Source organism: Aethalodelphis obliquidens, unplaced genomic scaffold (genome assembly GCF_003676395.1).
Source record: "Aethalodelphis obliquidens isolate GAN/ISIS:26980383/991018 unplaced genomic scaffold, ASM367639v1 scaffold30, whole genome shotgun sequence".
Classification (NCBI taxonomy): domain Eukaryota; kingdom Metazoa; phylum Chordata; class Mammalia; order Artiodactyla; family Delphinidae; genus Aethalodelphis; species Aethalodelphis obliquidens.
The window spans coordinates 21,114,129-21,127,256 of NW_020837974.1; the positions used below are offsets into that span (position 1 = coordinate 21,114,129).

The following is a 13,128-nucleotide window of genomic DNA, read 5'->3' on the forward strand; positions in this document are numbered from 1 at the left end:
TTCGAGTGGAGAAAGCAAGTAGGCAGTTTGGTGTTTGAGCCTGCAGTTAGGGGAGAGCTCCAGACTGGAGCTATCTATGCAGAGCAGTCAGCATATACTTGAACCCAGGACACTGGATGAGATCACCAAGAAAGTGAGCGTAGGGAGACGTGGGTAAGTTTCAAGGACTGAGACCCAAGCATTCCTTTGTTAAAATGTTAGGTAGACCAGGTGCAACCAGCAAACTCAAAACTGTAGGAGACTCCCCAGAATAAACCACCTAGTTTCTTCAGCAAATATACTGCAAAGAGACAGACAGAAATAGACACAGACACACACACACGGAGGAACTTGAAAAACTTAAGAGATATAACAATTACTTGTAGCATACAGACTCTATTTGCATCTTGATTCAAGCAAACCGTAAAAAACAAAGACTGTGGGACAACTGGGGAAATTTGCACCTCGAGTGATTATCTTAAGATTTTAAAGAAATACTGTTGATAACAGAAATGTGGTTATATTTTTAAAGGAGTACTTATCTTTTAAAGGAGGGATGTTGGTTCACACGCTGGCCCCCATACAGGGAGGGTAAGGGGAGACTGAGGAAGATTGGTAGGGGACAGGTGTAATAAGCAAGGAAACCTACTTACAATGCCTGTCTTTGTTGTTGTTGCCGTTACATATTTTAATGAGGGATTTTTTGTTTTGTTTTGTTAATTTAATTTTTATTTTATATTGTAGAGTTGATTTACAATGTTGTGTTAGTTTCAGGTGTACAGCCAAGTGATTCAGTTATACATACACATATAGCCACTCTTTTTCAGATTCTTTTCTCATAAAGGTTATTACAGAATACTGAGTAGAGTTCCCTGTGCTATACAGTAAGCTTGTCTTGAGGGGCCGCAAGATCCCCACCCCCGCCCCCCAGAATATAGAAAGTTTATAGAGGCCTTAATGGAGCTCAGTCATGTATACTGTCCAGACCATCTCAACAACACACTGCTCTCTCAAGGCTGCGTCCTTGAAAATGCTCCCACTGTGGGAATAGTGAGCAGAATGTACGTTCCAAGGACGGGGGAGGGGTGAGGAGGCTCTGATTCCCAAGTCCAGCTCCAGGGTCAACAGGCGGTCACGTCCTCTCGATGACCTCCTACAAGCGGCTCGCAAACTACAAGCCAAGGGCCAAATTCAAAGGCTACCTGGTTCTGTGTGGCTCGTGAGCTAAAAATGGTTTTTACATTTTTAAAGTTTCGAAAAATCAAAAGAACGGCATTCCTTGACACGTTAAAATTTCATGTTTGAAATTTAAACGTTAGTGTCCATAAATACAGTTTTATTGGACTACAGCCATTTCATTCATTTAAGTAGCGTCTACGGCTGCTTGCACACTACAACGGCAGAGCTGGGAAGTTGCAACAGAGGCTGTGTGGCCCACGAAGCCAAAAATATTTACTCTCTGTTCCTTTACTGAATAAGTTTGCCAAGCCCACTTTTAGAGCTACACTCATATATTTACAGAAGAAATGTGACATTTGAGATGGCTTCAAAATAATACAGGAGGGAGGAAATAGGGATGGATGAAACAAGTTGACAACTGAAGCTGGGTGATGGGTACATAAGGCCCATTATATTCTTGTGTCTACCTTTATATGGGCTTGAAATTTTCCACATAAATGATTTTTTTAAAGAAAAAGCAAAACAAAAAAGACTGTTTTGGGGGGCTTCCCTGGTGGTGCAGTGGTTAAGAACCCACTTGCCAATGCCGGGGACACGGGTTCGAGCCCTGGTCCGGGAAGATCCCACATGCTGCGGAGCAACTAAGTCCATGCACAATTACTGAGCCTGTGCTCTAGAACCCGCAAGCCACAACTACTGAGCCCAAGTGCTGCAACTACTGAAGCCTGTGTGACTACAGCCCGTGCTCCACAACAAGAGAAGCCGCCGCAATGAGAAGCCTGCACGCTGCAACGAAGAGTAGCCCCCGCTCGCTGCAACTAGAGAAAGCCCGCGAGCAGCAATGAAGACCCAACACAGCCAAAAATAAATAAATAAATAAAATTTAAAAATTAAAAAAAAGAGAGAGCTACTGTGTTTTTTCATAAAAGATAAGGAGGAACTGGGAAAGGGGGCTGAGAGGAGTGGCCAGAGGACTGGTAGGAAAACAGGTGAGGGTGGTGCCTGACTCCCAGGCTCACTTCAGTCACAGGATGCCACCCCCTTGGGAACTTGCACCATAATGCACACCCATGGTTTCTTGAGATTATAGGCGCCCCAGCACCCTCTAATACAGATTCCCCTGCTATTGCCTGGCTTGTTATGCAAATAGATTCTTTATCCCCCAAGGGGACTTCTCAACCAACTTTGGAAACAGGTATGCTCACTTGACCGCCCAGGGCAAAAACAAACTGAAACTTTTGAAACCTCCAGACACCAAAAGCAGCGCATTCTAACAGGTTTTGAGCGAACCTGATCCCAAAGCACTTTGTAGACACATTCTGCTCCATCAATCCCACCCCGCAGGCTGGTATGTTCAACTCTCATAATAACTCTTACTGGTTTGGGGACTTTGGGGAACCTTTGGCCCTTTTTTCTCCCTTCCCTTTGGTCAGCTGCCCTGGGGCATTGGCCTCATTCACAATTCTCCAGTTTCCCAGACAATGAGGCTTCTTGTGCTTATTGCTACAGTCTCCCTATTAACTATACAAGGGGTTTACAATTACTGAAACAGATGCCCCACTTTCTGCTGCACATAAAGTCTTCGTTCCAACGAAACCCCAGCCCATCGCCAGGATGGGATTTGGTTTTAATTAAAAGCCCTTCGGGTCACTCTCTTTCAGGAGCTCGGCCAAGAGGATTAAAAGGACTGAGCTGGGCAACGGCGATTTGGGGGTCGATAGTTTTCTCCACGCAGCCCGCCCCTCTTCCCACCTAAAGGCCCTCTCCCAGCAGATGGGTGAAAATCAGGCAACCAAGGACTGCTTTGAAGGAACTCAAAATGAAACCAGCAACAATAACCACAAACCTGAAATGAACATGGTTTCCTAAAAAACTTCGTGCTTTTGGATGAGCAGGGAGGATTCAGCTTTAAAACCCAGAAAGGTGCAGGCAAAACAGGATGAGCTGGTCACCCAAGGGATGAGAGACATTTCATCTTCCATGAAACTTGCAAAGATGCTAGGAGGTTCCCCCAACGCTGGGGCATCCCATCCCAGACACAAACCAACAATTCAAAAGTACATGAAGTTTTACTGTCTGCAAAGCAGCTCCATTTAAGGTCTGAATCATGGACACATACATACGGACCTACAGACACTATCTTGGAGATTTTCTCCCAGAAACAAAAATCAAAAGAAACACAAGGGCTTCCCTGGTAGCGCAGTGGTTGAGAGTCCGCCTACTGATGCAGGGGACACGGGTTCGTGCCCCGGTCCGGGAAGATCCCACATGCCGCGGAGCGGCTGGGCCCGTGAGCCATGGCCGCTGAGCCTGCACGTCCGGAGCCTGTGCTCCGCCACGGGAGAGGCCACAACAGTAAGAGGCCCGCGTACCACAAAAAATAATAATAATAATAAAAAAAAAAAACAAAAAAACCCCACAAGACTATTTTCATTACTATGAATGCAAAGTGGGCTAACTTGTCTGGTTTGTAGAATACCAGGCTATTTGAACTGGATTTGGATTTTATTTCAAACCATGGCATTAGAACTGCCCGGCTCACAAGGGTTGTAGAACTGAAGGGAATAGGAGCTTTCTGGACTACAGGCATGAGGCCTAAGTGCCGGTCCCAGCTCTGTCACTGATAGCGAGACTCTGGACAGTCATTCCCCTTCCTCTCTTTTAGACTCAGGAGAGCAAAATGGAAGGCCTGGGATTCTGTGATAAAAGAAGAGACAGGAGGATGCTGGTCTCACTGTGCATCTTCCATCTGCCAGACCAATTCATTTACTCAATCCACCAGCCCTGAAGGTTTACTTTACTTGGTCTCAGAGATGAGTTCAGTGGACATGCAGAGGTCACAGAGCAAGCAAATGGCGGGACTCCCTAGTAATCATAACTGTAGCAACCGTTGAATGAGAGAGAACAAAGCACGTGCCCCTCTATGCACACTGCCTCTCTCAGTCCTTGCAGAATCTTTGAGGCAAATATTACTGTTATTTCTATTTCACAGACGAGGAAACGGGTTCTAAAAGGTCCAGTGACCTGCCCGAGGTCACACAGCTAGTAGGTGGCAGGGCCAGGTCCCAAACCCAGAGCTAAATGATTCCAAGCACATACTGGCTCTGCTCTCCAGCCTCTGCTCAGTAACTCTGAACCTAAAACTCCAGGTGGGAGGTGCCACCTCAGGGATAGAAGCCCCCGTTTTCATTTAAACCACCCATTACTAGCTGTGTGCTCTTCAACAAATTCCTTGACCTCTCTGAGCTTGCATTTCCTCCTCTGTCCCATGGGGATGCCAATAGTACCTCCCTCCGAAAGACTGTATAAACATTTTTAAAGTTCATCAATTTATGCAATGCAGAGTCAGTACTATGCTCTTCCTGATACTCTCATTTCTTGCTCGCAACAGCCATGAGATAAAATACGTAAACTATGCAAAGAACTTTCCTTATATGTAAAATACGTTAAAAAACCTGAGCCCAGCGTGGGACATACAAACACTCGATGAATAGTAGCTATTATTATTACTGATGCTATTGTTGTTGCTCCTGGTATTATCATTTTCTTCTTCTTACTATTATTAAGTGGCTTCGGATCCCTTTCTTGGAAATTTCCTCCCCACCCCCTCCCATGACGCCGTCGCCCCCGCGAGCCCTTAAAGCCGCTGAATCCGCCATTTGCCCCCTCTCCTTTGTCTGTCACCCGCCGCCCCACGCACACCTTGTACCCCTTTCCTGCACCGGGCCCGCGTCGAGCTCCTGGCCCCCGCGCTACCCCAGCGCCTGAGCTGCGCCCGCCCGCGTCCCTGCGCCTGGCCCCGCGGGGTCCTCCCCGGCCGCCCGCGCCTCACCTGCGGTGCCCCGCTTGGCTGCTCTGAGTCCAGCGCGCGGGCGGTGGGAACCGCGCCCACCTCCCGGCGGCGGCTGCCCGAGTGGAAACCCGGGCACCGAGCGCAGCGGGGGTCACAATCCCGAAGCGTGCAAGACGCAGGCGAAAACGCGCTCTCCCTCGCCCCTCTCCGAGACAGCAGCGAGGAAGGAGGCTGAAGGGCTCTCCAAACACATCCACCAATTACAATGTAGCGACTTTATTTGGATCTGAATTCAAACAAACTATTTTAAAAATGATAGGACAACTGCAGCAATGTAGTCGCTAGATGTTTAATGGTTAGGTTTTTTAGGGGTGACAATTGCAGTATGGCTCTTTTTAAAGAGTCCTTATCTTTTGCAGATACATATTTGCAAACCTGAAATATGATGTCTGGGATTTACGTGGAAATAACGGGGACCAAGGAGTGGCAGGAATCTGGGTGAAACAAACTGGTCATGTGTTGATACTTGCTGCAGCCTGAGCAGGGGTTATTGTTATCTGTTTTCTTCTTTTTCGTGAGCTTGGAATTTTCTGTAATAAAAAGGTTTTTAAAAGAAGAAGAAGATGAAAAGGAAGAAGAGGAAGGGAAAGGGGAAGAAGAACCGTAAAGATATTCAGACCCCTAGGTCAGTAAACATGGCCAAATTTATATAAGGAGAAAAAAATGCTCAGAAGTAAAAAAGTTTGTGCACCAAAATATTTACTGCAGCAGCATTACATATAAATACAGAAAGAAGGGGTGGGGGGCGGTAGGAAAAGATCCAACTTGAGTTCACCATTAAGGAAATGGTTATATGAACTATGCTACATCCATTTCGTGGGTTATACAGCTATTTAAATGGGTATTAATAAAGACTGTACAACAGAAACACAAGGAAATCATTTTATATCCAAAAAAAGCCAAATATGAAGTAATATATGTTATATGCACTTGTATTAAAACAGAAAGGAAATACATTGAAGTGTTAGGTTTTCATGGTGAAATGATGAATAACTGTCTTTTCTAATGAAAATATAATTGTGAACTCTAGAGATTTCCTTGCAATCCTTTACATTTAATGAAATACATCTCAATGCCTGAATTTTTTTTAAATAACTTTTTTAAAATGTGTAATGCAAAATTACTTTGTCAGTGGCAAAATTAGACATCCTCTTCAGAAATGGCCAACTGTACTGCTCTGTTGCTCATCTGATGGTTTTAATGTAATATTTATATTATTTATAAATAGTTGTGGGACTTCTCTGGTGGCGCAGTGATTAAGAATCTGCCTGCCAATGAAGGGGACACAGGTTCGATCCCTGATCGGGGAAGATCCCACATGCCGCAGAGCAGCTAAGCCCGTTCGCCACAACTACTGAGCCTGCGCTCTAGAGCCGGAGAACGACAACTACTGAAGCCTGCGTGCCTAGAGCCCGTGCTCCGCAACAAGAGAAGCCACCGCCATGAGAAGCCCGCACACCGCGACGAAGAGTAGACCCCGCTTGCCGCAACTAGAGAAGGCCTGCGCACAGCAACGGAGACTCAAGGCAGCCAAAAACGATAAAATAAATTTTATTTTAAAAATAGTTATAATATTTATCAGCATCCTCAAAAACATCCTTTTATCCCCAGGCTCCTGGTTTAATCCTTTAAACAAGAATCTTGCTCTCAAGCACTAAATGATAGAAAATGTCTTCCATCCTTTGTCAATTTTTGATTTAGAAAATAGGTGTCTATGAGTTTCACATGATTTATCTCGGAAGAATAAAAGTATCTTTTTATTGTCAAAAGTTTTCATGTTAATTTGTAAATGTGTATGTGTGGGTACATATATGGATGTAAAAAAGTCTAGAAGGGCATATACCAAAACGTTAACAGTGGTGCTCTAAGATTATGATACAGGTAAAACCTACTTGCATTTTCTTCTTTACACCTGTCGGTATTTTCTACTTTTTCTATAACAAACATGCCAAAACCAGTAGGGCTTTATGATCAGTCACAGCCACCTTATAAATAATAAAAACAAGGTGGCAAAATCAAAGGCAGGGAAAACTTTTTTGTTCTGCTGAGTATAAAAATGACGGCCAATGTATTCTCAAACACCACAACTCTACCATTTGAAAAGTGTTGAGGGTTCAAAGGCATTTAAAACCCATATTCTGTGTTGACTCCTGAACAGGATATAAGAAAACAGCATTTGGGCATTCTACCTGTTCTCAATTATTTTCCAGAATTTAAGAAATGCAGGTCTGTAATAAGACATTCCAGTTTCACATGGTCATTTATTTGGGGGTGGAGAAAGGAGATCTTTACTTTTCATTTTACACTTACTGAAAGTAATTTTTAAATGGCTTTGCATCAAAAATACACTAGTATTTAAGTCATGTGAATACAGCATATTGACTCTAAAATCCAGAGGGAAATCTTAAGTTCCAGTTATGTAATAATATTCTCCTAATTTTCCAAAAGTATGAAATTTCATAACTAAAAAGAAGTACTTTGGTATCAGTGGACACTGATTCCAATTCATTGATATCAATATAGATAGCAAGCTATAAAGTGCAAGTTACTAGTAAATGAAACCCAATGCTGTACAAATTGTACTGTAAGAACAAATCATCAAGGAAACGCAAAACCACCTCATATCCACTGAATGGCTACTATCAAGACAAATACAAAATTACAAGTGTTCGGGAGGATATGGAGAAATTGGAACCCTTGTGCACCGTTGGTGGGAATGTAAAATGGTGCAGCCACTGTGGAAAACAATATGGCAATTCCTCAAAAAATTAAACATAGAATTACCATCTGATCCAGCAATTCCACTTCTGGGTATATACCCGAAAGAAGTGAAAACAGTGACTCAAACAGATTATTTGTACACCCATGTTCATAGCAGCATTTTGTTATTATTCTCAATAACAAAAAGGTGGAAGTAACCCAGGTGTCCATTGACAGATGAATGGATAAGCAAAATACATACAATGGAATATTACTCAACTTTAAAAAGGGAAGAGGGACTTCCCTGGTGGTCCAGCAGTTAAGACTCCCTGCTTCCACTGCAGGCGCTGTGGGTTCGATCCCTGGTTGGGGAACTAAGATCCCACATGCCGCGCAGCACAGCCAAAAAAAAAAAGGAAGAAATGCTGACACATGCTACAATATGGATGAACCTTGAGATCATTGTGCTAAGTGAAATAAGCCAGTCACAAAAGGACAAATATTGTATGATTCTAACTTATATGAGTTACCTAGAAGCGCCAAATTCATAGGAAGTAGAACAGTGATTGCCAGGGGCTGGGGGCGAAGAGGGAATGGGGAGTTAGTGTTTAACAGGTACAGAGATTCAGTTTTGCAAAATGAAAAGAGTAAAAATGGATAGTGGCGATGGTTGCACAATATGAATGTACGGAATACCACTGAACTGAACACCTAAAAATGGTTAAGATGGTAAATTTCATGTGCTTTTTACAATAAAAAAGTTGGAAGGAAAAGATAAATAATGGTACTGTGTCAGTAAACACTAACAATTTAAAAAGTAAGCAACTAAATGGGATGTGGTATGCTGAATTGGCTCCTAGAACAGAAAAAAGGTCATTAACGGAAAAATGGGCAAAATTGCAATAGTCAGTAGCTTACTTAATAGTAGTGTACTGATGTTAATTTCTTAGTTTAGACAAACATACCGTGGCTTCCATGCAAGATAACGTTAGGGGGTTAAGGGTATACAGGAACTCTCTGTACTATCTTTGCAAGGTTTCTTGAAATCTAACATTATTCCAAAATAAAAGTTCATTTTAAAATAAAATTTTAAAAAGCAAGTGACAACTAAAAAGAAGTTAGAATCAACTCCTACATAGAAGACAGACAATACAAATGTATTAGAATTGATAAAGGTAAGCAGCAAAACATATGAACACCTATATAGCTACGGTAGATATGAAATTGTTTTTCTTGTGCTGTTCACTGTTGCCCAGCTATTGTCTCATCATCCACTACTTGCAAAAAGGCAGGCTGTTGAATTTTATATTGCGGTAATATTTCCTTAATGATCCTGGGTGCATTTTTTCACTTAGATCTTAGCATGGACACAGTGTGAACTTCCTTCTGCCAATTCATGATTTTCTATCTTTGATAAGTTGTGACTTAGTGAGCATCCTGGTTGTTTCAAGTCAATTGCAAGCCCAGGGTTGTGCTCAGTGGACTCCTAGGCAGCACAACTCAGCCTGGACAACCCTAGCTCAGTCCACCAGCTTCCAGCTGCAACATGGGTGCACTGGAAAAAAGCTTATTTGGGGGGTACTTAGGCATCTGCACAAACATAGTAGGTCACTTTAGCCACTAGAAGCCCCTGTTGAAGGTGCTGTAGCTTTTAGAGAAAAAAGATCATGAAATACTTTTATCAGTAACCAAGCAGGGGGAAGCAATTGATGAATGCACCTTGCTTCATTATAAGTCTATTTAAATACTATACTCGGAACTAAGTGAAAACAAAGCTTTGCTCAGAAAGACGACTTGAAACAGCTAAGTTTTACTTTATTTCCCAGCCCAGCTTCTTTTCTGTTAAAGGTCAACTGTGTAAAAACTGACGCGACATTGAGAAGGGTAGAAAATACACTGTCTCTCTTAACAACTCTGCACAAGGGAGAAATGACTAAGGCCATTGTGTCTTCTTCCCTTCCCTTCCCTTCCCTGAAATCAGTAGTCTCAACACTCAAGGGGCTTACAACTGCAGGTGCAAAGAGCTTTGACTCACAGGTGCAGCTTGCATTTCCTTTCTCTGTGACCTTTAAGGTCAACTGGTTAGCTTGCTTTGACCACAAATAGAGCTCTTCTTAATTCCTCTAGTACAACCTTAACTTGATATGAAGCACTTACACAGGAATGGTGTAGACAAGAAGGCAGTTTATTGTATTTTGGGGAGAAAAAAGAAAAAACATGACTCCATTTAGGGAAAAAAACAGCCATTGACACTCAGTAAGCAACACTGCCATCTAGTGGAATGGTGACACACCATCAAGACTTTCAAGACCAGGCATGAAATGTGAGCGGATTTGCTGGTTTAAATTTTCACAAAAAAAAAACAAAAAAACAAAAAAAAACGCACTTTTGAGAAGCTGGCTTTCAGAGAACCTCAGATTTTGAGAAAGTATTTTTACCTTTGAAATAAATTAATGTCTGTGCTTTCTCTGATTTGGGGGCTAAAGAATGAGGTGTGTGTTTTTCAAATAGACTCTCAAATTAATTCTGGATTTCAAGGTTATGAAACACTTTGGAGCAGCCTGCCTCTTTGAACATCCGTCACTCTTGCACTCTTGTTCGGCAGTCTAAATAGTAACCCCTGATGATGACAGTTTATAAAGAAGCAAAACTCAACTGTACAAGAACTACATTAAGTTTACTCATTTCCTCTATTTTTACAATCTAAGGTGCTAAGTATTTGCACTTCACTTACTTGAACTCCTGGAAAAAAGCATTAGAACACACCAATAACACTTTTGCATAAATCACATAACCCAACTCTTATGACTACACAATAACATTGGAAGATATTGGTGTGAGGACATGGGAATGCTGTTCTCAATGAATAATAAAGTCATTCTTCTCAAGGATTTAATTCTCCTTTACACCCAGGTGTTGCAGTAAATGTGCTGATCTGATAACTTCTATGAGCATATGAATGAGAATATTTAATGAAACACCTGGCTGACAAAAGAAATAAAGTTGTGAGAATAACATATTAATAGCCACGATCTCAAATTGGCATCTGTTATTACTGAGATTTTAGATTCTGGGTTAAGTGCTCTGCTCTTTGTACCATCCATAATGGCTATTGATCTTGCTAATGAGTTCCTCATTGCAACATTTCTGGATATATAGTTGGAGGTACTTGCTGATTCTAGAATGCATGAGTCTGACATGGTTTCCTCAAACCACACTCTTGGCAAACTCTAAACTCAGTCAAGGATTTCGATAAACTCAGTTAAGGATTTCGAAAGAGCCGAGTTCTGGGAAAGATGTATACAAGTACAGAGTAAGAAGCTGAATTAAAACATTTTTAGGTTGCATTTTTGTCAGAAGACAAAACTGAATGTTTCAATGCTGAGAACCTGAGACTGTCCGGAAAAAACAAAATTCTGAATGTAGGGCAGAAGCTACCACAAAGTCAGAATCCAGTGTTCCGCACTTCCGAAAACAACATGAGTTAGGGAGTGAGAGTGGTCCTCGAAGTACTGTATCTGAATGAGGTTGTTCTAAGGGTTCGTCTGGGTTGCCTATGTTCACCACACCTTGCAGTAAGCACCCCACCCCCGTCTCAAGCCTTCCTTCACCGCACATTCAAGTCAACTGCATCCTTCACATACTGCTACTATTCGGGTACCCCTGAAGCCAAAGCAATGACAGATGCTAGGGAAGCCTTATATTAACTCAAACATGATGCCAAAGTCATCTCCAAAAAAGTTTATTAGCATGATTAAAAACATTTTCTTGAATAATGATAGAATTTCTAAACATGAAAGAGTATCGGTGGCTATATCCTATAACCAATATTTGCAACTGGATGGACAGTTTTATTGCCAGTCTTCATTTTATTAAAAACAATCCATATTTATTGGTTCCATGTGAAGTCATGACTATTGCTTTGCCTGGGAATGAGTCCCTACTGCAATTAAGTATAAAAAATATCTTCCATAATCGGAGTGTGACCTGCATTACTGAGTAAAGAGTTAATAAAAATCCTCAAAGAGTTGGGTTTTTGTTTTTTAAAAACATTCCTTTTACACACTACAAAGAAATAATTAGTATTTTGGCTTTTAAAATTCCTACATGATATTTAGAATGGCAGTCCCCAAAGGTTCTCCCTTCGCATAATTGAGAACGCAGACCCTCTTCTGGAGCGTACATTCTTGGGGTGGACTGTGAAAATTTCAAGCTCCACGTGTTTATACTGGTTTGAGAACAAAGACAGCGTCATCCAGAACGTAGTAGTCATTATACATGTCACCTTCACACAGGTATGGCAGTCTAGTGAAAGCTTCGATAACAAAACCAGCTTTTCTGAAAACTTCAGGCAGACTATTCACTTGTTCTTCCCAATTCTGTCCCTTGATTTCCAAAATTTCTGATGGTTTATCCCACTTGCCACCTACTAAAACAAATAAAAACATTAAGTTAAATTCTTGAACAAACAAGTTATTTGAAGAGGGAAGAGGGGAAGAACAATATTTGCTAAGGACTTGGTATGTGCCAAGCACCGGGTGCTTTGAGGAATCATCTCCCAGGTGACCCAGCAGTAGGACAAAGAGAGGAAGTACAGACTTAGGAGAACTGAAGCACGTGCCCCAGCCTACAAGGTTCATGAACACTGGGGCAGAAACATAATCCCTGGTTTAACTGGACCCAAGGCCCACACTACTATTTTCTCTGACAGTTTTGGACATCACCCTCCCTCAGACTGATTGGTGTGTAACGGTTAATAGGTTTGGAAAACTGCTGATTAAACACTGGAATATTGAAGCAGAGAGTAACACGTAAAATTTGAAAGACGGTTTTGGATAAATGCTAGAAAATGCCACTAGTGTAGTAAAATTATGCGACATATTAACTAGAGCGGTTTATCAGGCTGAAAATAAAAATAGGCTAATGAAGGGTTTTAATTCATAAAAACAGATCATTCAGTATCTTTTTCAAGGGAGGTCAATCCACTCTCTAACTTTCCAGAACAATTTCATAAAATTTAAGCTCCAGAACCAGAGAGTGGTTAACACACTAGAATGGATGAATCAATCCAGCACTTCTTGGAATAGTGACTGAAGTCTATGTTATGTTAGTCATTTCCACACCCATGAGCATCAGATGCCCAGATACTGGGGGGCTAGAAAAGGTCTTCAAGTTCACACACATACCAAGCACTGACTACAGACACACACACACACACACACACACACACACACACACACTAGTATATATAAATTTGGGGGTGCTTTTAGATGCTATGATGATGGAAAAAACACAATAATACTAAAAGCGTTACTAAATTCAGACTGAGAATAACTTTCCGTAAATGACAAAATATAGTCAACAGGGGCCAAGAGTACAAACAGTACAGTGGGAAGATTTTTCACTCTTTTCAGTGG

The 13,128-nt window shown here is 41.8% G+C and overlaps 1 protein-coding gene across 3 annotated transcripts in view; it reads right to left on the bottom strand.

Moving 5' to 3' along the window:
* Positions 1 to 11,437: 11,437 nt before the first annotated feature.
* Positions 11,438 to 13,128, bottom strand: part of METTL9 (methyltransferase 9, His-X-His N1(pi)-histidine) — a 45,326-nt gene continuing 43,635 nt past the window's right edge. For 2 of the 3 annotated variants that reach the window (XM_027126668.1, XM_027126666.1), the window contains exon 5: positions 11,438 to 12,140. In XM_027126668.1, the coding sequence (XP_026982469.1) occupies positions 11,935 to 12,140 (206 nt within the window). In that variant the 3' untranslated portion in view covers positions 11,438 to 11,934. The remainder of the gene's footprint in view (positions 12,141 to 13,128) is intronic. The other variant, XM_027126667.1, reaches the window with a different exon arrangement.